At 40.5% G+C, this 27662-nt stretch overlaps 1 protein-coding gene across 2 annotated transcripts in view; it reads left to right on the top strand.

Moving 5' to 3' along the window:
- The window catches only part of LOC134760248 (histone-lysine N-methyltransferase, H3 lysine-36 specific-like), a 37307-nt gene that overhangs the window by 5201 nt on the left and 4444 nt on the right, over positions 1-27662 (top strand). The window contains exons 3-5 of one of the 2 annotated variants that reach the window (XR_010137359.1): positions 3114-3223; positions 7232-7307; positions 25821-25935. Coding sequence is in view for 1 of the 2 variants with exons in the window: in XM_063716520.1 (XP_063572590.1) it covers positions 1294-1452 (159 nt within the window). In the remaining variant the exon portion in view is untranslated. Of the gene's footprint in view, positions 1-1293; positions 1553-3113; positions 3224-7231; positions 7308-25820; positions 25936-27662 lie in introns of those variants that run through there. The other variant, XM_063716520.1, reaches the window with a different exon arrangement.

Raw genomic sequence — 27662 nt, forward strand, 5'->3', positions numbered from 1 at the left:
TGGTTTCTTGAAAATGCCAGTTGAAGATCTTTACCTATATTAATAATTTTATTAGAGGTTACAAAATGCAGACTTTCAGGTTTTATTATTTTCTCTATTTTTATTAAGTGATAGTCTCTTTCATTAACTGGACTCTATTATTGTCCTGAAATACTTGAAAGGCAGAATAAGTGCTTCTTTCTTTCCCATTAATTACCAATTGTAACATTAAGGAGTTCATTAGTAGTTGTTTTAATTGGAGACATTAGAGCATTCTTTTCCCCTGCCTTTGAATTACTGTTGTGGACTTATCAATATTATAGCTTCAGTGTATCTCAGTCAACTTCATTGTTTTCTTTATTTAATTTTGGTTAAAATATATATATTTATATGTTTTATATATATGTTATATGTATATGTTATATATATTTATATATGTTATATGTATATGTTATATATATTTGTATGTTACATATGTTATATGTTATATATATATAGATATGTTATATATATTTATATGTTATATATAGTTATATGTATTTGTATATATATGTTATATATATGCTATATATATATATAAATATATATATATAACATTTTATTATTTTATCCCTTTTTTTTTTTTTTTTGGAGAGAGAGTCTCGCTCTGTTGCCCAGGCTGCAGTGCAGTGGCATGATCTCGGCTCACTGCAAGCTCCGTCTCCCGGGTTCACACTGTTCTCCTGCCTCAGCCTCCCAAGTAGCTGGGACTACAGGTGCCCACCACCATGCCTGGCTAATTTTTTGCATTTTTAGTACAGATGGGGTCTCACCATGTTAGCCAGGATAGTCTCCATCTCCTGACCTCGTGATCCGCCCGCCTTGGCCTCCCATAGTGCTCGGATTATAGGCGTGAGCCACAGCGCTGGGCCTGTTTTATCCATTTTTAAGTGTACAGTTCTGTGGCATGAAGCACAGTTACATTGTTGTGCAACCATCTCCACCATCCATCTCAATAATTTTTTTCATCTTTCCAAACTAAAAGTCAATACCCATTAACCAATAACTCCCTTTTCTGCTCAGCCCCTGGCAATTGCCATTCTATGTTCTATCTTAAGAATTTTCTTATTCTGGATACCTCATATACTTGAAATCATATGATATTTGTTCTTTGTGTCTAAGTAATTTCCCTTAGCATACATAATGTCTTCAAGGTTCATCCACTTTTTGTAACCTTTGTCAGAATTTCATTCCTTTTAAAGGGCGTTATTCTTTTTGACACTTAAATTGCAACAATTTTGGCCTGTGGACTCTATTTTTATTTTTTGTTCTTAGGTAAGTTCCCGCTGTGAAGAGGAAAGCCTTCTAGCCCGAGGTCGATCTAGTGCTCAGAACAAGCAGGTGGATGAGAATTCTTTGATTTCAACCAAGGAAGAGCCTCCGGTTCTTGAAAGGGAGGTTCCGTTGGCCAAGCATGGTGGCTCAAGCTGGTAATCCCAGCACTTTGGGAGTCTGAGGCAGGTGGATCATGAGGTCAGGAGATTGAGACCATCCTGGCTAACATGGTGAATCCCCGTCTCTACTAAAAATACAACAAATTAGCCGGGCGTGTTGGCGGGTGCCTGTAGTCCCAACTACCCGGGAGGCTGAGGCAGGAGAATGGCATGAACCTAGGAGACAGAGGTTGCAGTGAGCCGAGATCCTGCGACTGCACTCCAGCTTGGGTGACAGAGCGAGACTCCATCTCAAAAAAAAAAAAGAAGTTCCGTTTTTGGAAGGCCCCTTGGCTCAGTCAGAACTTGGAGGTGGACATGCTGAGTTGCCGCAGCTGACCTTGTCTGTACCTGTGGCTCCAGAAGTCTCTCCACGGCCTGCCCTTGAGTCTGAGGAATTGCTGGTTAAAATGCCAGGTAAGGTGGGGTTGGGGTCTCAGTATTTGAGCAGGTATGATTAGAGGAAGCAGGAGATTTTAGTATGTTTTGATGTAAAGCCAACATAGTATCTATATACAATAAACTACTCCCTTTTGTCCTGGGAAATACTTACAATGATGGCTAATTAGATATAGTTACTAACTATGAATTGTGGCACGCTATCAAGAAGACATATTTTTGATAACTATGCTCCTTGCTCCAGTGTTGCTCTTCATGATTGTTGATCAGCCACTGTGTAAATTACAACCAGGATAACAGGGCTTCAAGAGGGGCACTGCACATTAGTGGAATAAGCACTGTGCTTCAAGTGCTGGCTCCACCAGTCCTTGTGTTACTTGGGAAGTTGTTTAGTCTCTGAACTTGTTTCCTCATCTATAAAATGGAGATCATAATGTATTAATGTATGATGTTGTATACCTGACCACATAGTAATTACCAGTTCATTTGAAGTTAATTACCAGTTACTTCTCACTTGATCATTCTTTATATATCACCTGGGGAGAATTGGATCTAAACACATTGTCTCTAATTCACCTTGTAACTATTGAATATTATAGGCAGTCAAGGAATGGGAAGAATCCTCTTTTCTGTACCCCTTTAAATTTTGGATGTAACTTTTTTACATTATCAACAGGAGCTTTTGATGTTGTTCCTTAAAGAAATGATTCCAATTGTGCTTAAACTAGTTGGGTATAATAAAGAAGATTTTTGAAAGAATAGTAAAGATAGTTGTTGTTTCAGTACCTATTATGTGCCAAACTCGATTTATTAAGTCAGCTCTTTTATATAATTCTTGAGTGATCCTATGAATTATCTTTTACCTATTGAATTTTATTTACTTAGGGGCAGAGCAGAAAGTGTAAGTTTGGTCCATTTATGACCATTATTCAAGCTCTGTTTCACTCCTTTTCTCCTTATTTTGTCCTCCCAAAAATCAGTTGTTATAAAGATAGTTCTGTCCCTTTGATTTCTCCCTTAGTTATTTTGTGATTTAAAGTCAACACACACATCCCTCACATTAGTTTGTGCTTGCATTGAGAACTATTTACTTGTTTTGTTTACTAATATTTTATAATCAAATTACCATCCTGCCTCTTCCCATAAGATGATGGAGAAAACATCAAAAACATTGACATTCATTTTTTGTGGTATACAGATTTTTAAAAAATTAACTTGTGCCCAGTTTCTAAATCATTTAATGTAAAGATACATGCATTTCAGGACTTTATGAAAGTAAATGTCAAAGAAAACCAACTAAGAAACTTCTTGAATCCAAAGATTTAGACCCTGGATTTATGCCCAAGAAGGGGGACCTTGGCCTTTCTAAAAAGGTATGTTATTTTTGTAAGTTCTAAAAGAAATAAACTCAGGAAATGAGGAATTTTAAAAGTGACATTTTGAGTAGTAGTTATAACATTGATGTACATACATATAGAAATTAGTGTGTGTGTCCGCAGGCATACATGATCTGAGATTTCCTACAGGAAAGGCTGTTTTGCAGTTGTGTGACCATGTATGTGTATAAACTGGTTTCAGGTGTCCTTTCCAAGTGAAAAAAATGTTTCAATGCTTTTAAGATTAAGTTTGTGTTTGTTATAATTTCTTTTCTGGGTTCAAATCCTCTTACCTGTTTTCTGCTAAACTACTCTCTCAAACATCACTAGTCTATTCTATCCTATTGCCATGTTGTCGTAGCCCTTTTGTTTTTTTTTTTTTGAGACAGGGTCTGATTCTGTCACCCAGGCTGGAGTGCAGTGGCATAATTTTGGCTCACTGTAATCTCTGCCTCCCAGGCTCCCCAGAGAATTTTTTGTATTTTTTTGGTAGAGACGGGGTATCAATTTTTTTATGTGATTCATACTTTTTGTGTTTTATTCAAGAAATCTAGTGTGATGGCTCAAGCCTATCATCCCAGGACTCAGGGAACCTGAGGCAGTAGGATTGCTTAAGCTCAGGAGTTTGAGACAAGCCTGGGCAATAAAGGAGACCTTGTCTCTACACAACAAAAAAGAATGCCAAAAAACTCCAGGAAACGGGTGTGGTGCTGTGTGTCTGGTCCCAGCTACTCAGAAGGCTGAAGTGGTAGGATGTCTTGAGCCCTGGAGGTCAAGGCTGCAGTGAGCTATGAGTGCGCTATTGCACTCCACCCTGGGTGACAGAGCAAGACCCTGTCTCAATCAATCAATCAGTCAATGAAATCTCTGTGTACCCCATGGACACAAAGATGTTCTTCCTGTGTTTTCTTTTAGGAGCTTTTTGGTTCTGATTTCACATATAGATGTTTGTTCCATTTTGAATTTTTGAGACGGAGTTTTGTTCTCCCCCATGTTGATGTCCAGTTGTTTTACCACCATTTACCAAAAAATTCCTGATATTGGCTGGGCGCGGTGGTTCACACCTGTAAATCCCAACACTTTGGGAGGCCGAGTCAGGCAGATCACTTGAGGTCAGGAGTTGGAGACCAGCCTGGCCAACACGGTGAACCCCATCTCTACTAATAATACAAAAAATATATATATAGCTAGGTGTCGTGGTGTCTGCCTGTAATCTCAGCTACTTGGGAGGCTGAGACAGGAGAATTGCTGGAACCTGAGAGGCAGAGGTTGTAGTGAGCCGAGGTCACGCCGCTGCACTCCAGCCTAGGCGACAGAGCGAGATGCTCTCTCTCAAAAAAAAAAAAAAATTCCCTGATATTTATCCTCACCATCTCTCAGACTCCTAATCTCTTTTAAGTATTAATTATGCTTAATAACTCTTTGTCACTGTTGAATTTTTACTTTGGGGGAGAGGGGATTGCCATTAAATTTGGGATCAGAGCAAGAGAAAATCAGAATTATTGGTTATGGCTAGCACCAAACTCTGGAGAAAAGTGCCTTCTTGTCTGTTTGGGAGTCTGTCTTGCCATCTGACCTGGTCTACTTCATTGTTGAAGTCCTGGTTACCCTGAGGTATATTTTGTCATAAGGCTAAAGCCATGATTCAGTTCCATTTTAGTTTACCAGGCACACCACCACCCTGTCTGCAGGTGGATTAATCAGTAACAGAATGAGAGATGATCTGTTCTGGTAGTGCTTTAAGGGTACTCCGGCTGAATGTATATCCACACTAGACTATATGTACACAGTAAGTCACTGGAATCTTAGTCACATCCTCTAAGAAGTTCTTTGGTCTTTTTCATTCTAAACAGAACAGTTTGATTTTTATTCATATGGTATGATTCTTGTGTGTGTGCATGGGTGTGGGTGTGTGTGGGTGTGTGTGTGTGTGCTGTTAATTTTTATTTTAATTTATAAAATTGATCAGAATAGAAATGAGAATATTTCCTGCATTATTCTCTGACTGTAGTTTGGGGAGCATTGTAATTATTTTGTTCCACAGTTTTTGGGTAACTGTTAAACAGTGAACTAATTTGTTATCTAAATAAAATGATTGGTATTTAAAAAAAAATACGGAAATGTATTTTGTGATTTGTCTAGGAGTCTCGTTTTGTTGAATTGGATACCTAACATTTGCCCATTCATTTTACTTCACGTGGTTAGACTTCTGATATATACTGAACATGAGGAGAATTGCAGTCTTATGATTTATTAATATGATAAAATGAGCATTGAGAAATTCACAGCTGTATTTTATTTTGTTTTAGTCCCAAACATTAGGAACTCTACAGCAAGAATGGCCTTTATTTTTTATTTATTGATTTATTTGAAATGGAGTTTTGCTCTTGTTGCCCAGGCTGGATGCAATGGCGTGATCTTGGCTCACCACAACCTCCGCCTCCCAGGTTCAAGCGATTCTCCTACCCCAGCCTCCCGAGTAGCTGGGATTACAGGGATGTGCCACCATGCCCGGCTAATTTTTTGTATTTTTAGTAGAGACGGAGTTTCTCCATGGTAGTCAGGCTGGTCTCGAACTCCCGACCTCAGGTGATCCACCCGCCTCACCCTCCCAACATGCTGGGATTACAGTCGTGAGCCACCATGCCCGGACAGAAGGGCCTTTATTGTATTGACTTTTTGTGACCACTAAATGTTGTTTTACAGTTATGATGAGGAATATTATCATTCTTGTAGGAAAAGACATTTGCTTGGGTTGAACTAATTCATACAAGTACAAGTATTAGTAGTGGGTGAATCAAATGTTTGGCCCTTGATTAGACTCCTGATGTTGAGTATTTGTTTTGAGTTTTAATGTTGCTTTAATTTGGATTAATCTGAAGTCATTTTAAGTTGGAATGCCATTCAGTATTTCAGAACTGTTTAATGTACAGTTCACCAAGTATACAGGTCTGTGTCAAATCTAATAGCTGTGAATACAATTGTAGGAAGATGGATTATTTTTCTTTTTTTTTTTTTTTTTTGAGACTTGCTCTGTCTCCCAGGCTGGAGCACAGTGGCGCAATCTTGGCTCAATGCAACCTCCGCTTCCTGGGTTCAAACAATTCTGCCTCAGCCTCCCGAGTAGCTGGGATTACAGGCGTGTGCCACTGCACTTAGCTAATTTTTGTATTTTTAGTAGAAACGGGGTTTCACCATGTTGGCCATGGTTGGCCAAGCTGGATTCAAACTCCTGACCTCAGATGATCTGCCCCCTCTTGGCCTCCCAAAGTGCTGAGATTACAGGCATGAGCCACCGTGCCTGGCCAGGAAGTTGGATTTTAAGTACAGGGTGGAGTGCGATAACATTGAACCTGTGGGTCTCTGGGTACATATCCCTTCTCTTTCTCTACTTCAGTCACAGAAAGCATTGTGTATCTGGTCTATATAGTCTATATGTTGGAAATCTCTGGCCAGTCTTTATTGTGGTGTTCACAGGTCTGTTGGAGTTTTTTGTTGTTGTTGTTGTTTTTTGTTTTTTTGAGATGGAGTCTCTCTCATTGCCCAGGCTGGAGTGCAATGGTGTGATCTCGGCTCACTGCAACCTCCTCCCTCTGGGTTCAAGCAATTCTCCTGCCTCAGTCTCCCAAGTAGCTGGGATTACAGGCATGTGCCATCATGCCCAGTTAACTTTGTATTTTTAGTAGTGACGGGGTTTCTCCATGTTGGTCAGGCTGGTCTTGAACTCCCAACCTCAGGTGATCCACCCGCCTCAGCCTCCCAAAGTGCTAGGATTACAGATGTGAGCCACTGTGCCTGGTCTGTTGGAGCATTTTTAAATCTGCTTCCTTTTCCTCCTGAAGTTTCTGTTCAACCCCTTACTGTGGTCATGTTGATTTTTTTAATTGCTAAAACAAGTCAAAAGTGTATATCCATGGCGGCTGATGATTCAGACTTTGGCATATAAGGTAATGGGTTTATTTTTTTCATTCCTCTGTAAATGGTGTTGTTTTCACTTATTTGTAGTGCTTATGAAGCTGGTCACCTGGAGAATGGACTAACTGAATCTTGTGCCACATCTTATTAAAAGATTTTGGTGGAGGTGAGTATTTTTGAGATTTAAAAAATGTAATACAGTAGTAAGTTTGAAGCACTTTGTCCGTTAACCACAAAAATTGTTTCATGTGTAAGCCAGACCAGTGAGGTACAAGTTTTCAAACTGGTTTGCCCAAAATCTGCTTCCTGAAACAGATAAAACATTCATAAATTGAACATCTACTCTACTAGGACTTTTAGTAGGAATGCTACCTGTAATCTCTTGAAAGCATTACAGAGAGTTCGGTTATTATCTATAGTATTCCTGTTTTTTAGAAGAAATGTGAAGATGAACAAGGTAGCAAGATCAGGGAACTAAATCCACATCTGACCAATTTCATGGTCATATTCCTGTCTTCTTATCCACCCCAGGTTTCCTCCATGCCACTTCTGTCTTCCACTCTTCATTTGTCTGCCAATGCCATTTATTGATTAGTGTCATTTTTGAAATATTATTCCAAATTTGAGCACACTGCAGCAGACATGGTGTGCTAGCAAAGAGTATCATGGGAAGATGATATTTCATATGACCTATGATTATTAAATTTTCTAACAAGTAAATCTAGCAATATGTTAGCTTATTTAGCCATGTGGCAATTGTAATCCCATAGGTTGGTCAATTTGCTTGTAAGATTTAAAAATAGGCAGCTTTCAAAATAATATCAGGTCGATCGATCATGGTGGCCCACAACTGCAATGCCAGCGCTTTGGGAGGCTGAGATAAGAGGATCACTTGAGGCCAGGTGTTCTATCCAGAACAGGCTTGGCACTTAGTGAGACCCTGTCTCTATCTACAATTTAAAAAACATTAGCTAGGGATGGTGGTGTATGTCTGTAGTCACAGCTGCTTGTTAAGCTGATGTGGGAGGATCCCTTGAGCCGGAGAGGTTGAGGCTACAGTGAGCTGTTGCTCACACCAGGCACTGTAGGCTGGGCAACAGTAAGAGGCAATGTCTCTTAAGATAATAGTAGTAATAATAATAACATCAGCTCTTTTCCTCTATTTTTATATTTCGTTTTTAAAATAAAACCTACAACATGAACTTTATCCATTATAAATTTTGTGGAAGTGTTCCAGCTTATGAGAATTTCAAACCTTTCTGTTGTGCTCATATTAAGTTGTCTTATAGTGTTAGGCTGCGAGCAGTTTTGATGGCAGAGCTTCTCCAACTCAATCAGGCAGTCAAAAAAAGAGCTCACTGAGGCAGTCTTCAAAACTCCAGCTTTCATATTGTTAACTAGCAGAAATATCCTAGAATGTTTAATGAAATATCTCTTAGATTCCTCTTTGTGTTTCTATAACACAGTTGAAATGTGTTTAATGGAAAGTGCGGGAGGGACTAGAAGAATTTCTTTTTTTTTTTTGGTTTGAGACAGAGTCTGGCTCTGTCAACCAGGCTGCAGTACAGTGGCGTGATCTTGGCTCACTGCAGTCTCCGCCTCCCGGGTTCAAGCGATTCTCCTGCCTCAGCATCCTGAGTAGCTGGGACTACTGGTGTACTCCACCACACCCGCCTAATTTGTTTCGTATTTTTAGTAGAGACAGGGTTTCACCATGTTGGCCAGGATGGTCTCGATCTCCTGACCTCGTGATCCGTCTGCCTCAGCCTCCCAAAGTGATGGGATTACAGGCGTGAGCCACTGTGCCTGGCCTGGTGTTTTAAAGAACTAACTTTTAACTTTGGTTCTTGGAAAAGACTAGTAATACTAGTTTTTTTTTTTTTTTTTTTTTTTTTTTTTTTTTTTTAAGGAAAAGGGTTTAGTCATAGGACTTTGATGACAATTCCTTTTTTTTTTGAGACAGAGTCTCACTCTGTTGCCCAGGTTAGAGTACAGTGGCACTATCTCAGCGCACTGCAACCTCCACCTCCCAGGTTCAAGCCATTCTTGTGCCTCAGCCTCCTAAGTGGTTGGAATTACAGGCATGCACCACCACACCCAGATAATTTTTTATATTTTTAGTAGAGACAGGGTTTCACCATGTTGCCCAGGCTGGTCTTGAACTCCTGAGCTCGGGCAGTCCACCCACCTTGGCCTCCCAGAGTGCTGGGATTACAGCAGTGAGCCACTGAGCCCAGCAGATGACAATTCTTTATGAAGAAGAAATTGAGTAACCTGTTTAAGACACTCAAGAAAAGAAAATGTGAGTAAAACATTTTTTGTTCTAGCAAAACCAACTTTTCAGATGAAAAACATGTAAACTTCTCAATGAGCTGTAACTTTGGAAATATTGTTCTTATGAGCCCTTCCTTAGGAATGGAGTGGAGAAAGATCTTTGGACAACTGGATGACTGTAGATCAACCTGCAACTGATGATGGGCGTGAAACAGTTATTTGTTAAACCTAGACTGCATGAGTGTTAAGGGAGAGAGCATGGCATAGCTATGTGCTTAGACATTGTAGATTATGGTTGTAACTGTTATGCAGTGTTTCTTCTGTTAATATCATCCATCACAATTTTCACTTTTGTATTTTCATTTCTAGAGATTCCATTTGAGTCCTTTTTATATCTTCTGTTTCACTCTTTATAACATTCATGCTTTCCTTCTATTAGCATAGGGAGCATTTCTGTAAGAGAGGTTTTAATGTCCTTGTCTGTGAATTCCGTAATCTCTGATCACTTCTAGATCCATCTCTGTTGATTGATTCTGTCATTTCTATTGATTGATTGCCCTAGTTATGGGAGCATGGTTGTATGCCTGCTAATTTTTGATTGAATGCTAGACGTTAATTTTATCTTCTGTGCAGGATTTTGTTTTATTTTTTTAAAGAGCCTTAGTTTTGTTCTGCCATACATGTAAGTTACATGGGGTCAGTTTGATGTTTTCAAAGCTTGATTCTGAGGTTTGTTAGGGCTGATCCACACAGCCTTTACCCTTGGGCTCATTTATCCATACTACGAAGGCAATACTCTTCTCAGGACTCCACCTGATGCTTGGTGTATGAGAAGATCTTTCTGTCCTTCTTTGTGGAAACACAGGCTTTTCCCAGACTGTGCATCATGGTGATGCTGCTTATTACTTTCTAGTGCTTCTTTCCCCAGTATTCTGTAGTTTTCTTAACCTATGCTCAGAGCAGTACTCAGACAGATACTCAAGGGGCCCCTCGACTCATCTCTGGAGCTTGCTGTATTCTTGTCATTTGGCCTACGTATAGCTGATCTGTCTCCTGAGCTCAGCAAGTTCTTTGGGCTCTATTTGGGTTCCCCTTTCCTGTGCTGCAGCCTGGAAGCTGCTTCTGGGCAGTGTTTTGCTTCTCTGAGGGATCCCAGCTCTGGGCTTTCTGTTGTCCAGTTTTTGGTAACAGCTTTTTGGTATATTCTGTCCCGTTTTCTAGTTGATTATAGCAAGGAAGTAATTTCTACAAAATTAATCCTTTATAGGTGGAGGAAGCACAGGCCTTCCCAATCTGTTTTTAATCAAATCCATTGAGTTTTAAATTTTATTATTGTATTTTTCTATTCCAGAATTTCCATTTTTAAAAAATATCAACTTTATTGAGGTATAATTATATTAAACACATCCCTTTAAAATGTTTAGTTTGAAATGTTTGACAGTTTCTTTAACTGCCACTTTAGGTACTTTTTTCTAGTTGAAACTTCTGTGTTGGAATTGTTAATATGATCTTTTTTTTTTTTTTTTTTTTTTTTTTGTGAGAAGGAGTCTTGCTCTGTTGCTCAGGCTGAAGTGCAGTGGCACAATCTTGGCTCACTGCAACCTCCACCTCCTGGGTTCAAGTAATTCTCCTGCCTCAGCCTCCTGAGTAGCTGGGACTGCAGGTGCCTGCCACCACACCTGGCTATTTTTTGTATTTTTAGTAGAGATGGGGTTTCACCAGATTGGCCAGGCTGGTCTTGAACTCCTGACCTCATGATTCACCTGCCTTGGCCTCCCAAAGTGCTGGGATTGCAAGCGTGAACCGTGCCTGGCTGTTAATAGGATCTTTTAATTGCTTGACCCTATTAAAAGTAGTTATTTTAAAAGTGTATTTATAAACCTCGTCCAACCCCATAGATTCCTTAGCTGCCTCTCTGTGTCCCTCTTGGTTGACTCATGCCTGTGAGCTGCCCTTCGGCTCCAGTCTCCGCTGTGATGTCACACAAGAGAGTTGGAGTATGGCTTCCTGACTGCCTACCAAGGAGTCAGTGACACAGCCTGGAAGGTGTGGCGAGTGTGGGTGTGAATTCCCTGTGGTATGAACATTCACCACTTTACAAGGAGACATGAGGGAACTGAGTGTTTTTATTCCTCCCTTTTTCTTTCCTCCTTGGACTATTTTATGGTGTAGTTTCTTCTTGCAAACCTTCTGGAAAAGCTACATATGCCTAGTGAATGTGCTGGCTGAACAGTTGGTTGTATTTGCAGCTCATTGAGAAGAGGGGGCACTAACATAGGGGTCAGCACATTTTTTCTGTAAAGCACCAGCTAGTAAATGTTTATGTGGACCATACGTGCTCTTTTATAACAACTCACCTTGGCCATTGTCCTGTGAGAAGCCGCCAAACGTGTGTGTGGCTATATTCCAGGAAAACTTTGTGGATACCAGAATTTGAATGTCATATAATTTTCATGTGTTGACATATGATTTTTTTTTTTTTCCTGAGAGGGAGTCTTGCTCTGTTGCCCAGGCTGGAGTGCAGTGGTGCGATCTTGGCTCACTGCAACCTCCACCTCCTGGGTTTAAGCAATTCTCCTGCCTCAGACTCCGGAGTAGCTGGGATTACAGGCATGTATCCATGTCCGGCTAATTTTTTTTTTGTATTTTTAGTAGAGACGGGGTTTCACCATGTTGGCTGGGCTGGTCTTGAACTCCTGACCTCATGATCCAGCCATCTCGGCCTCCCAAAGTCTGAGATTACAAGTGTGAGCCACTGTGCTTGGCTGACATATGATTCTTTTGAGTATGTTTCAACTATTGAAAAATATAAAATCACTCTTTTTTAATATATATTTTTCTTTTTTTAGGAAATTAATGGAAATAAGAATGGCTCCTACATAGAGTAGGCTAAAATCACGCTTAGCTGACTGTGAAGTCATATACCACATACCATTGCTTCATTGATCTTGTCTTGCTTTCCCACTTCCCTCACCCCATTGCCCCAAGCTGGCATCTGCTGAGCAGAGTGTCAACACTTCAGTTCATTCCTCAGGCTCTTCTTTCGTGACAGAAGTCTTTATATTTCTGTTTTCAGGATCCACTTTTGGTCTGTTCTATTGACTTCTATTTTTTTTTCATTTTTCAATGATGTGGTCTTGTATCTTTGTCATTATTATTTTTGCCTGACTTCCAGATATTGTATATGCAATATTGTAGCAATAAATCGAGGAGCAATATCTTCCTCCAGAGAGGATGTTCTAGGCAATCCTAGGTCACTGCAGTCCTGCTGGAAATTGAGAGAATGCGGAACTGGGCTGGTTTTCTGTGAAGACTGGTCTACTTCTAACTCGCCTATATTTCTGGTGTGTGGCCCTTTGAGGTTCCAGCTCAGAGCATGGGGTCTTCCAGGCCTCTTTCTCTTGTATGAGGGCCCTGGGAGTCTCTCAGAAGCTCCGTTTTGCTTCTCAGTCTCATCCCTGCTTGCTTAGGTTCTCTGGGCCTCTTTCTTCCTCTCGTAGGTCTTAGGCTATAGGAAGACGTCACTCCCTTGCTGCTTCTCAGATGTCTTCAAATCGACGTACTTAATGTTCCTGTCTGACCTTTCTAATTGTTCCAGGAATCTGTTCTTAACATTTTTTCATATGTTGTCCTGTGTTCAGTAGGTGTTTAGTATTTTTCTGTAGATTTCAGAAAAAAAGCCATATACCTCTACTCATCTGCAAATATTTGAAGATATTACTTTTCTGTCAAATTGTAAGGACATGAAAAAGAAACATTTTCTAACCTATACATTAATCAGATATTCATTTGTTATATTATTCAGTTTTGGATTTTACTGCCTGATTCTATTGTTCTGAAGGCACTTTAATAAATGCCTTAACGGGCCGGGTGCGGTGGCTTACGCCTGTAATCCCAGCACTTTGGGAGGCCAAGGCGGGCAGATCACAAGATCAAGAGATCAAGACCATCCTGGCTAACACGGTGAGACCCCAACTCTACTAAAAATACACAAAAAATTAGCCAGGCCTGGTGGCGGGTGCCTGTAGTCCCAGCTACTTGGGAGGCTGAGGCAGGAGAATGGCATGAACCCAGGAGGTGGAGCTTGCAGTGAGCCAAGATGGCACCACTGCACTCCAGCCTGGGCGACAGAGCGAGACTCCGTCTCAAAAAAAAAAAAAAAATGCCTTAACGGTTTGCTTGCCTAGTCCTGATTGGTATTAAAGTATTGGTGGCCTACGTATGGGAGCGTGAAGGCTTGCCTTGGCTGCCGTGCTGCAGGTGTGGGTGCATGTTATGGTGTTGGTAGGAAGCGAATAAGCCTTGGAGTTGGGCCTCTTCCCAAATCCCACCTCTCACAGCCTCAGTGTTGTGTGGCCTTTGGTCAAGTCATTGAACCTCTGAGCTTCAGTTTACTAACTTACAAAAAGTGAGCCTGTTACTGCCTCTTTTGCTGGGGTCTTTTGATGATGAAAATGCCTTTACTTGGCATGTCATTTCAGAGGTGTGAGATAGGAATGTGAGATTGGAAAAAATTGGAAAAGAGTTCTCAGCCCAAATAACCTAATTAGAAGCATCTGGGATCTGAACCAAAAAAGTCAAAAGTTGAAAACCTACTGGGCACGTTTAGGTAAGTCAGCTACTAATAAAAAGCTAATTGGAGACAGTTGTAGAAATAAATACTCTCACTTTACAAATGGAAAGTCTCATTCTTTTTTTTCTTTTTCTTTCTTTCTTTCTTTCTTTCTTTTTTTTTTTTTTTTTAATGAATAGGGTCTCTGTCACCCAGGTTGGAGTGCTGTGGTGTGATCAGAGTCAAACACCTGGGCGCAGGTGACCCTCCTGCTGTAGCCTCCCCAGTAGCTGGGATTATAGGCGTGTGCCATGTACTTGGCTAATTTTTATATTTCTGTAGAGACACGGTCTTACCATGTTGCCCAGGCTGCTCTTGAACTCTTGGACTCAAGCAGTTCTTCTGCCTTGGCCTCCCAAATCTCTGGGATTACGGCGTGAGCCACCACGCCCTGCCTGTAGTCCCTGTTCTTATCAGTGCCATGGCTGTCTTCCAGTTGTTCCCAGGCTGCTGCTTCCTCAGTCAGGATCCTGTACTGTGTGTCATCTGGAGAGCTCTTCTCCTGGGCTTCACTTTTGCTTGTTCACAGTCTAACTCTCTGGAGACTTCCTCCAGTGAGGCTTGCTTTATTGCCTTAGTAATGTTCCACCTTTAAGGTGCCCAAATTGTTTTTTGAATGGTGCTTACCATTTATTTCGGTCATCAGCTCCTAGGAGGCTTCCATAGTGCTTGTCCCCCCGGGAGTCCAGTCTCCACCTTCCAAAAAAGAATTCCTTGTCACTCAGAAGGACAAGGTCTGGCCTATCCTCTTCCTTCCCAGGTAATAATTGAAAGGTGGTGGTAATTATTCTTGTTTCCATGTAAACTGGGCTTCCTCCTTGGCTTAGTCTTTAAACGTTTCATCTTTTGGCTTTTTTTTTTAAAATGGTACCTCTGTAACACCAATGTTTCTCAATCTAGGCTGTACCACAGAACACTGGTGTGTGGATCCCAGCCAGTTTGGGGCGATCTCAGAGTGCTTTCAGGGCTGGGCAGGGGTCTCCTCTCTCTGCTTGGGTGTTGGCATCTTCTCCAGGACATCACCTACAGTCCATTTGTTGACTACTCCCAGATTTGAGTCTCTAGCCCTGAACACTCTGCTAAGATCTGGATCTATATTTACTGAGGGTTGGTGGAGTGGGGAGGAGCTCCATGTTTATGTTCAGTAGTTAGTGCAAATCTTAGTGGTTAAAACAGAACTAATTCTCATTCCTCTTCTGTTTCCTCCCTTATTTTCCCTTTCACATTTGATTTAACTGATGTGATTTGAAATAGTTTCTTTTTAAGTCAGGGTCTCACTCTGTTGCCCAGGCTGGAATGCAGTGGCACCATCACGGCTCACTGCAGCCTTAACCTCCCCAGGCTCAGGTGATCCTCCCACCTCAGTCCCCTGAGTAGTGAGACTACAGGTGCGTACCACCACGCCTGGTTAATTTTTGTATTTTTTGTAGAGACTGGGTTTCACCATGTTGCTCCGGCTGGTCTCGAACTCTGGGGCTCAAGCAGTCTGCCCACCTTGGCCTCCCAAAGTGCTGGGATTACAGATGTGAGCCACCGTGCCCTGCCTGAAGTAATCTTAAAGACTGTACTTCCCTGTCTTGACTTCGACTCTCATCTTTTCTTTTTTGGACCCTTGGTAATAGCCTTTTTTGTTTTGTTTTGTTTGAGATGCTGTCTCACTGTGTCACCCAGGCTGGAGTGCAGTGGTGGGATCTCTGCTCACTGCAATGTCCGCCTCCCAAGTTCAAGCAATTCCCTTGCCTCAGCCTCCCACGTAGCTGGGACTATAGGCGCATGCCACCACACTCAGCTAGTTTTTTGTATTTTTAGTAGAGATGGGGTTTTGTCGTGTTAGCTAGGATGGTCTTGATCTCCTGACCTCATGATCCGTCCGCTTCGGACTCCCAAAGTGCTGGGATTACAGGTGTCAGCCACTGCGCCCAGCCAGTAATAGCTTCTTAATTCATCTTCTCTGTTTCTGTTTTCTGAAACACTTTAAGACGCAGATCAAGTGTCATATTCCCTTGAGTGCCTAAAGATAGTCTGTAACTCCTGCAGCATGGCTCACATGGGGCTGTGAGTTCTGGCCACTGTTAGCCTCTTATCATGTGCACTGTGGTAGGGTTTGGACTGAACCCCAGTGCACGTATTCACTGCCCTCCTCTGACTGAATGAGTAGAAGAGTCAAACCTTTCCATTCACTGGTTAAACTTCAGGGGCCCTGAATGCTTTCAGCTTCCTTTTTAATTTTATTTTTTATATTATTTTAATTTTTTAAATTTAAATTAAAAAAATTTTTTGATAGGGTCTTGCTCTATTGCCCAGGCTGGAGTACAGTGGAGTGATCTCAACTCATTGCAGCCTCTACCTCCTGATCTCAAGCAATTCTCCCACCTCAGCCTTCCAAGTAGCTGGGAGTACACGTGCGCCACCACCCCTGGCTAATTTTTTGTATTTTTGGTAGAGATGGGGTTTTGCCATGTTGCCAGGGCTGGTCTTGTACACCTGAGCTCAAACAGTTCACCTGCCTTGGCCTCCCAAGTGCTGGGATTACAGGTGTGAGCCACCATGCCCAGCCTTCTGGCTAATTTTACAATTTTTTTGTAGAGACAGGGTCTTGCTATGTTGCCTAGATTGGTTTTGAACTCCTGGGCACAAGTGATTCTCTTGCCTCAGTCTTCCAAGGTGCTGGGATTAGAGATGTGAGTCACTATACCTGGCCAGGGCTCACTTTTTAGGAAGGAGTTTACCTCTCCCCCACCAGCTGATATTTTTACCAAAAGTCATATGTTTTGGTTTCAAGTATGTTTATGGCAGTTATCCTGTTAGTGATGTGAACAGAAAAAATAAGAGTGCTGAGAGAAAGCTGTTCCTTCTACAAAAACTGAAGGATGCTGGCTTGCTTTCTGTCGCTACAGAACAAGTTACCAACCACAAATTTGGCAGCTTGTAACAACAAGCATTTACACTCTCACAGTTTCTGTGGGTCAGGAGTCTGGCCATAGCTTAGTTCTGTCCTCTACTTCAGGTTTCACAGACTGTAGTCAAGATGTTGGCTAGGGCACACTGTCACCTGGAGCTCAGGTCCTCGTTGGTAGAATTGGATCCATTGTGGTTGTGGGACTGAAACCCTGGGCCCTTGGAGGCTGCCCCTCCCTACAGGCAGTTCATTGGCTGCTTGCTTCTTCAAATTGGAGACCACCTCTTCAGGACGGTGCAGGGGGATGGAAAAAGGGAGAGGCAAATGGAAATCAAAGAAAAGCATAGTGGTTATATCAGACCAAATAGATTTCAAGACCAAAACTATAAAAGGAGACCAAAAAAGTCATTATGTAATGATAAAGGGGCCAATTCAGCAAGAGGCTGTAACTATTATAAATATATGTGTATATGCACTCAACACTAGATCACCCAGATACATAAAACAAATATTACAGCTAAAGAGAGAGATAGGCTTTAATACATTAATAGACGGAGGCTTCAACACTCCACTTTCAGCATTGGACAGATCATCCAGACAAAATTAACAAAGAAACATCAAACTTAATCTGCACTGTAGACCAAATGGATTTAATAGATATTTCTAGAACATTTCATCTGATGGCTGCAGAATGTACATTGTTCTCTTTAGCACATGGATCATCCTCAAGGTTAGACCATATGTTAGGCCACAAAATAAGTCATTAAAAATTCAAACCTTGATACTAAAAGCAGACAAAGACACATCAAAGAAAGAATACGACAGGCCAGTGTCTCTGATGAATATTGATGTAAATATCCTCAACAAAATACTAGCAAACCAAATTCAGCAATACATTAGAAAGATCATTCATCGTGACCAAGTGGGGTTTATCCCTGGGGTACAAGGATGGTTCAGCATATGCAAATTAATCGGTGTGATACATCGTGTCAACAGAAGGATAAAAACCATGTGATTATTTCAATTGATGCTGAAAAGGCATTTGATAAAATTCAACATCCTTTCATGATAAAATCTCTTAAAACTGGTTATGGAAGAAACATATTTCAACATAATAAAAGCCATATATGACAGACGCACAGCTAGTATCATACTGAATGGTGAAAAACTGAAAGCCTTTCCTCTAAGATCTGGAACATGACAAGGATGCTCAGTGTGGCCACCGTTATTCAACATAGTACTGGAAGTTCTTGCTAGAGCAGTCAGACAAGAGAAAGAAATAAAAGGCCTTCACATTGGAAAGGAAGAAGTCAAATTATCCTTGTTTGCAGATGATATGATCTTATATTTGGAAAAACCTAAAGACTCCAGAAGAAAATGATTAGATCTGATAAATTCAGTACAGTTGCAATATACAAAATCAACATAAAAAATCAGTAGCATTTCTATGTGCCAACAGTAAACAATATGAAAAATAAATTAGAAAAGTAATCCCATTTACGGTAGCCACACATGAAATTAAATGCCTAGGAAGTAACCAAAGAAGATCATTACAAAGATCTCTGTAATGAAAACTCTAAAACGCTGATGAAAGACATTAAAGAGGACACAAAAAATGGAAAAATATTTCATCTTCATGGATTGGAAGAATCAATATTGTTAAAATGTCCATACTACCCAAAGCAATCTACCAATTCAGTGCAATCCCTAGTGAAATACCAATGACATTCTTCACAGAAACAGAAAAAAAAAATCCTAAAATTCATGTTGAACCACAAAAGACCCATAATAGCCGAAGCTCTCGTAATTAAAAAGAAACAAACTGGAGGAATCAAATTACCTGAATTCAAATTATACTACAGAGCTATAGTAACCAAAACAGCATAGTACTAGCATAAAAACAAACACATAGACCAACGGAACAGAATAGAGAATCCAGAAACAAATCCGCACATCTACGGTGAACTCATTTTTAACAAAGGTACCAAGAACATACACTGGGGAAAAGACAGACTCTTCAATAAATGGTGCTGGGAAAACTTGATATTCATATGCAGAAGAATGAAAGTAGATTCCTCTCTTTTGCCATATATAAGTTAAAAAAATTATGTTAAGTATCTTCTCTGATCACAATGGACTATAACTAAAAATCAATAGCAAGGAATTTTGGAAACTCCACCAACACATGGGAATTAAACAATATGCTCCTGAATGACCAACAGGTCAGTGAAGAAATTAAGAATGAAATTAAACAATTTCTTGAAACAAATGGCAATGGCAATACAGTATACAAAACCTGTAGGATATAGTGAAAGCAGTACTAAGAGGAAAATGAAAAAAGTAGAAAAACTTCAAATAAATAACCTAATGATACATCTTAAAGAACTAGAAAAGAAGGAGCTAACCAAACCCATAATTAGAAGGACAGAAATAATAAAGATGAGAGCAGAAATAAAATGGAGTTGAAATGAAGAAAATAATACAAAAGATCAGTGAAATGAAAAGTTGGTTTTTCTAAAAGATAAATGAGATTGACAAGCCTTCAGGCAGGCTAAGAGAAAAAGAAGACCCAAATAAATCAGAGGTGAAAAAGTAGGTATTACAACTGATATTGCAGAAATTCAAAGGGTCATTAGAGGCTGTGAACAGCTATATGTCAATAACTTGGAAAACCTGGAAGAAATGCATAAGTTTGCAGGCTGGGCGCGGTGGCTCATGCCTGTAATCACAGCACTTTGGGAGGCTGCGGCGGGTGGATCACTTGAGGTCAGGAGTTCGAGACCAGTCTGGCCAACATGGTGAAACTCCACCTCTACTAAAAATACAAAAATTAACCAGGCATGGTGTTGCATGCCTGTAATTCCAGCTACTTGGAAGGCTGAGGCACGAGAATCACTTGAGCCTGGGAGATGGAGTTTGCAGTGAGCTGAGATCATGTTACTGCACTCCAGCCTGGGTGACAGAGTGAGACTGTGTCTAAAAAAAAAAAAAGAAAAAAAGAAATGGATAATTTCACAGGCACATCCAGCCTTCCAAGTTTGAACCATGAAGAAATCCAGAACCTGAACGTACCAGTAACAGGTAGTGAGATTGAAACTGTAATAATAAAGTCTTCCAGCAAAGAAAAGCCCGGGACCCAATAACTTCACTGCTGAATTTTACCAAACATTGAAAGAAGAACTATTACCAATCCTAGTGAAACTATTCTGAAAAATAGAGGAGGAGGGAATACTTCCAAACGTATTCTAAAAGGCCAGTATTACCCTGATATCAAAACCAGACAAAAACATAATCAAAAAAAAGAAAACAGGCCAGTATCCCAGATGAACATTGATGCAGAAATACCCAAGAAAATACCTGCAAACCGAATTCAACAACACATTAAAAGATCATTCATCATGACCAAAGTGGGGTTTATCCCAGGGATGCCAGGATGTTTCACCATATCCAAATCAATCAGTTTGATACATCATATCAGTAGAATGAAGGATAAAAAACCATATGATCATTTAAATTCATGCTGAAAAGGCATTTGATAAAATTCAACATCCTTTCATGATAAAAACTCGAAAAAAACTGGTTATAGAAGGAACACACCTCAACGCGATAAAAGTCATATACAACTGACGCACAGCTAGTATCATACTGAAAGGTGAAAAACTGAGGTCAGGAGTTTGAGACCAGACTGGCCAACATGGTGATATGCTATTTCTACTAAAAATATAAAAATTAGCTAGGTGTGGTGGCGGGTGTCTGTTGTCCCAGCTACTTGGGAGGCTGAGGCAGGGAAATCACTTGAACCCCGGAGGTGGAGATTGCAGTGAGCTGAGATTGTGCCGCTATATTCCAGACTGGGCTACAGAGCAAGACTCCATCTCAGAAAAAAAAAAAAAAAAAAAAGAAGAAATAAAGGGCATCCAAATTGGAAATGAACAAGCCAAGTTATTCTTGTTTGCAGATGATTGTTATAATTGGAAAAACCTAAAAACTCCACTAAAAAATGATTAGAACTGATAAATTCAGTAAAATTGCAGGATACTAAATTAACATACTAAAATCAGTAGCATTTCTCTCTCTCTCTCTTTTTTTTTTTTTTTGAGATGGAGTCTCACTCTGTGGCCCAGGCTGGAAAGCAATGGCGCAGTCTCGGCTCACTGCAACCTCTGCCTCTTGGGTTCAAGCGATCCTCCTGCCTTAGCCGCCTGAGTAGCTGGGATTACAGGCGCCTGCCATCAGGCCTGGCTAATTTTTGTATTTTTAGTAGAGACGGTTTCACCACATTGGCCAGGCTGCTCTTGAACTCCTGACCTCAGGTGATCTGCCTGCCTCGGCCTCCCAAAGTGCTGGGATTACAGGTATGAGCCACTGTGCCTGGCCAAATCAGTAGCATTTCTATATGTCAACAGTGAACAATATGAAAAATAAATCAAGAAAAATCATTCCATTTATAATAGCTACAAATAAAGTAAAATACGTAGGAATAATCCTAACCCAAGAAGTGAAAAGATCTCTACCACGAAAACTGTAAAACATTGATGCAGAAAATTGAAGGAGACACACAAAAAAGGAAAAGATACTCCGTGTTCATGGATTGGAAGAATCAATATTGTTAAAATGTCTGTACTACCCAAAGCAATCTACACGTTCAATGTAATCCCTTTCAAAATACCAATGACATTCTTCACAGAAATAGAAAAAAAAATCCTGAAATTTACATGGAATCACAAAAGAGACAGAATAGCCAAAGCCATCCTGAGCAAAAAACAAAACTGGAGAAATTGCATTACCTGACTTAAAGTTATACTACAATCACTTCCTAGTCTTTTTTGGCTTAGATCAAGTGCAAAGTTTACTAGAAAGGTATACCAAAACAGCATGGTACTGGTATAAAAACAGACACGTAGACCAATGGAACAGAATAGAGAACCCAGAGACAGATCCATACATCTACAGTGAACTCACCTTTGACAGAGGTGCCCGGAGGATATATGAGGGAAAGGATAGCCTCATTGATAAAGGGTGCTGGGAAAATGGGACACCCATATGCAGAAAAATGAAACTGGACCGCTATCTCTCACCATATACAGAAATCACATCAAAATGGAGTAAAGACTTAAACCTAAGACTTCAGACTATGAAAGTGCTAAAAGAAAACATTGGGGAGGCTCTCCAGGACATTGCACTGGGTAATGATTTCTTGAGCAATACTTCGTAAACACAGGCAACCAGAGCTAAAATGGACAAGTGGGATCACATCGAGTTAAAAAGCTGCACAGCAAAGGAAACAATCAACAAAATGAAGAGACAACCCACAGAATGGGAGAAAATGTTTGCAAACTATCCATCTGACAAGGGATTAATAACCAGAATATATAATTAGCTCAAGCAACTCTGTAGGAAAAAAATCTAATAATCCAATGAAAATGGGCGAAATATTTGAACAGACATTTCTCAAAAGAAGATATACAAATGACAAACAGGCAATATGAACAGGTGCTGAACATGGTTGATCGTTAGAGAAATGCAAATCAAAACTACAACGAGATATTGTCTCTCCCTAATTAAAATGACTTATATCCAAAAGACAAGAACAAATGCTGGCAAGAATATAGAGAAAAGGGAACCCTTGTGCACTGTTGGTGGGAATGTAAATTAGCACAGCCATTATGGAGATTAGCTTGGAGGTTCCTCAAAAAACTAAAAATAGGACTATCATATGATTCAGCAATCCCACTGCTGGTAGGTATATACCCAGAGGAAAGAATATCAGTATGTTGAAGAAATATGTACACTCTCATGTTTACTGCAGCGCTATTCTCAATAGCCAACATTTGGAAGCAACCTAAGTGTTCCCAGCAGATGAATGGATGAAGAAAATGTGGCATATATACTCAATGGAGTACTATTTAGCCATAAAAAAGAATGGGATACTGTCGTTTGCAACAACATGGATAGTACTGGAGGTCATTATGCTAAGTCAGGAACAGAATGTCATGAGCCAGACCCAGAAAAACAAACTTTGCATGTTCTCACTTATTTGTAGGAGCTAAAGCAAATGAAAGTAATTGAACTCATGGAGATAGAGTAGAATGATGGTTATCAGAGACTGGGAAGGATAAAGTGGGGGTGAAGTGCAGATGGTTAATGGGTATAAAAATGGAGTTAGATAGGGCTGGGCACAGTGGTTTACACCTGTGATCCCAGCTCTTTGGGAGGCCGAGGCAGGTGGATCATGAGGTCAGGAGACCCAGACCATCCTGGCCAACATGGTGAACCCCATCTCTACCAAAAATACAAAAATTAGCTGGGTGTGGTGGTGTGAGCCTGTAGTCCCAGCTACTCGGGAGGCTGAGGCAGGAGAATCCCTTGAACCCGGAAGGCAAAGGTTGCAGTGAGCCAAGATCGTGCCACTGCACTCCAGCCTAGTGCCAGAACGAGATCCGTCTCAAAAAAAAAAAAAAAAAAAAAGAGTTAGATAGAATATATAAAATCTAGTACTTGACAGCATTACACAGTGACTACAGTCAATTTATTGTCCATTTAAAAATAACAGTATAATTGGATTATTTGTAATGCAACGGATAAATGCTTTAGGTATTGAGTACTCCATTTACTGTGATGTGATTATTACGCATAGTATGCCTGTGTGAAAATAGCTCATGTAACCCATTTGTATATATACATACAACTAGTGTGTATCCACAGAAGTTAAAAAAAAAAAAAAAGATGGGCAAACATCTGTGCCTCTTTTGATTAAAAATGGCTTTTTTTTTTTTTTTTTTTTGCCAGACAAGGGAGCTTCTGTCACATACGCAGTTTTCAGAATGGATGCCTTCCCCCAGTGTCTGAAATGCTCCCTTTTCCTGTTGTGGGAAGCCTTTTCTGACTCACAGATGTTAGCAAGCAAAGGCGTTTTTGATTTTGATGCTCACAGATATTATAATTATTATAAATTTAGCCAGGAGTCCCTATCAGTCTTTGAGCAGCTGCTTTTTTTTTTTTTTTTTTTTCTGAGATAAAGTCTTGCTCTGTCACCCAGGCTGGAGTGCAGTGGCATAGGCTCGGCTCACTGCAACCTCCACCTCCTGGGTTCAGGCTCTTCTCCTGCCTCAGCCTCCTGAGTAGCTGGGATTATGGGCACCTGCCACCATGCCCAACTACTTTTTGTATTTTTAGAAGAGGCAGGGTTTCACCATGTTGGCTAGGTTGGTCTCGAACTCCTGACCTCAAGTGATCTGCCCACCTCAGCCTCCCAAAGTGCTAGGATTATAGGCATGAGCAACCGCACCTGGACATTAACAGCTTTTTCTTTGAGGAAACAAGATATTCCAGGCTCATCTTTGTCTGCCCTAGCCCTTGAATCTATTTATTTTCCCAAGAGCCCTAGCATCTTTTATTGGGAAATGGTTCTGAGAAACCAAAATCTGGGTGCGTGCTGTCCGATTGCCTTTGATTCTAGTCCTCTCAAAAAACAGAGTAAGCAAATATATTCAAAAATAAAGTTCATAGCTTTCCAATTTAACTTGTTTTTCAAAATTTCTATGATTTTTTTCCTCTTTTCCACTGGAAACCTTAATTTTTTTTTTTTTGAGATGGAGTCTCACTCTGTTTACCCAGGCTGGAGTGCAGTGACATAATCTCGGCTCACTGAAACCTCTGCCTCCTGGGTTCTTGCTAGTCTTCTGCTTCAGCCTCCCGAGTGACTGGGATTACAGGCATGCACCAGCACACCTGGCTAATTTTTTATACTTTTAGTAGAGATGGGGTTTCACCGTGTTGGCCTGGCTGGTCATGAACTCCTGACCTCAAGTAATTTACCTGCCTTGGCCTCCCAAATGCTGGGATTACGGGTGTGAGCCACCATGGCCAGCCTAAAACCTTAATTTCTAATAACATTTAATACTTTATCATAAACATGTTTTGTTGTATTTACATTGCTTTATTGTGCAACATGAAGTAGTTCTAAAATTGTGACAATATTATCAATACCAATAAATAAAAGATTTTATTTTTCATTATAGTATATTCTATTAATGATATATAGTTCAAAAGTCCCTTGACCTACTTTTCTTTGTATATGCATGGGTTAATTTGCTTGTTGCCAGTTGTAGGTTTTGCTTTTTTATGATTTAATTTTAATTTTTGAGGATGAAAGTCATGTATGTTTCAGAAGTAAAGACTTATAAAGTATACTCACAATGTTGTTGCTTTTTCTGGTCCTGCTGCCTTTGTCCATGTCCCCTGCCCATTTCCCCAAATGTAGTCATTGATACTTGCTTTTGGTTTATCTTTTCAGAGCACATGCACGTGTGTGTGTTTGTGTGTCTGTCTTTTTTTTCTTTTTTCTTTTTTTTTTTGAGACCGAGTCTCGCTCTTGTCACTCAGGCTGAGTGCAGTGGCGCGATCTCAGCTCACTGCAACCTATGCCTCCTGGGTTCAAGCGATTCTCTTGCCTCAACTTCCTGAGTAGCTGGGATTACAGGCGCCCGCCACCACGCCTAGCTAATTTTTTTATATTTTTAGTTGGGACGGGGTTTCACCATGTTGGCCAGGCTGGTCTCAAATTCCTGATCCCAGGTGATGTGCCCGGCTCAGCCTCCCAAAGTGCTGGGACTACAAGCATAAGCCACCTCGCCCGACCATGTGTCTTTTTTCTTGTATGTTACATAAGAGGTAGCATAGTATTTACACTATTATGCACCTTTTCATTTATATTTCTTGAATGACTTCCATGAAATGTAAAATGATTAAGTCACTAATTCAGTAAATCATTGATTTTATTACCGAATGATTGAATACATAAGGGGGATTGAGATTTTTTTTCCATATCATTCTTTAAAAATTGCAATGTGAGTGTGAGCACTCTGTAAGCTTATCTCGTTTATCATTGCCAGCTTGTATTCTCAAGAAATGGGCTGTGTGGTCTGTGGAATGAAATGGTTAAAGATGGAGAAATTGTATACACTGGAACCGAATCAACCCAGAATGCAGAGCTCCCTCCTAGAAAAGGTAAGGGACTTTAACTAGTGTTTTTTATTTTGTAAAGACCATTATAAAATGCATTTTATAGAAATTTTGTAATGTGCTATAGGAACAAGAGCTTTGAGCTTAACTCTTTGAAGTTTTGCTTTTTACTTTGGAGATTGTTGTCTAAAATGGTAGTTAATACAAGCTGCCTGGATTTTATTGTTTTATGTGATTTGAAGGCATTTTTATTGCAAAACCATCTTGCTGCATTTGTGGTGTTCTTTGGGGGTGTATTAAACACTTTTTGGAAGCCTTTGGCCTGCAAGGAAATGCCATTGAACAATGTTATTTAGCATTGTAATTTTGAATGCTCAATAATACTATCATTAGGTTGTTCATAACAGTGGCTGTGTTTCAGAGTCCCCATTGAGGTTTAAAAGAAGTGGGTGCTTGTATACACCCTAAACTTGTTGAATCTGAAAAGATCCTTGGTTGAGAACCGTTGTTGAAGTTTGTTGGTCCCCCTACTTGAGAGTCATCAATGTGGATAAAGCTACCAGTTTAGAAAGTATTTATTCTAAGTTGAAATAGCTCAGTTGGGAGAGCGTTAGACTGAAGAAAGTATTTCTTCTTCTTTTTTTTTTTTTTTTGAGAGGGAGTCTTGCTCTGTCACCCAGGCTGGAGTGCAGTGGCACGATTTCAGCTCACTTCAAGTTCCGCCTCCCAGGTTCACGCCATTCTCCTGCCTCAGCCTCCTGAGTAGCTGGAACTACAGGCGCCCGCCACCACGCCCGGCTAATTTTTTGTGTATTTTAGTAGAGATGGGGTTTCACTGTATTAGCCAGGATGGTCTCAATCTCCTGACCTCGTGATCCACCCGCCTCAGCCTCCCAAAGTGCTGGGATTACAGGCATGATCCACCGCACCCGGCAAGTATTTCTTCTTCTTTTGTGGAATGAATTGGAACGGTGTCCACTTGAAAATACATGGGGACCAGTTGCGGTGGATCATGCCTGTAATTCTAGCACTTTGGGAAGGCTGAGGTGGGCAGATCATTTGAGGTTGGGAGTTTGAGACAAGCCTGGCCAACATGGTGAAACCCCATCTCTACTACAAAATACAAAAATTAGCCAGGCATAGTGGTGGGCACCTGTAATCCCAGCTACTTGGGAGGGCAAGGCAGGAGAATTGCTTGAAGCCAGGAGGTGGAGGTTGCAGTGAGCAGAGATTGTGCTACTGCACTCCAGGCTGGGCGACAGAGTGACACTCCATCTCAAAAAAAAAAAACCAAAAAACACAAAACAAACCATGGGAAAAAGTATTAGTCTCCCTTTTCAGTTTCAGTGTCAAGCAGAGTTACCCGTGTGTTTTTTTAATTTATTTTTTATATTTGTTTGAAAACATTCATACACACACACACAATAACTGACGTGTACAGTGAGTGGCTGCAGACCCACCTCCATGTTCTGCCACTGTATTTGGCTCCACATCCTGCTGTCTGTCCATCTACTGTTTGTCTCACCTAGCTCCTTAGACACTCATGTATGTAATTGATTCTAGTTCAACTTTGTTTTTGACTTTCAGGTAAAATTTATATATAATGAAACGCATCTATTTTGAGTTTACCATTTCACAAGTTTTGACAAATGTAACCTGTGTAACCCACATCTTTATCATGACTCTTGCTCAGAAAGTTCTCTGGTGTCCTGCCCCTTCTTCCCAGAGGCAATAGCTGGCCTGATGTTTCTCCAGCATTGACAAATTGTGCC

The sequence above is a fragment of the Pongo abelii genome, chromosome 16, assembly GCF_028885655.2.
Source record: "Pongo abelii isolate AG06213 chromosome 16, NHGRI_mPonAbe1-v2.0_pri, whole genome shotgun sequence".
NCBI classification, from domain to species: domain Eukaryota; kingdom Metazoa; phylum Chordata; class Mammalia; order Primates; family Hominidae; genus Pongo; species Pongo abelii.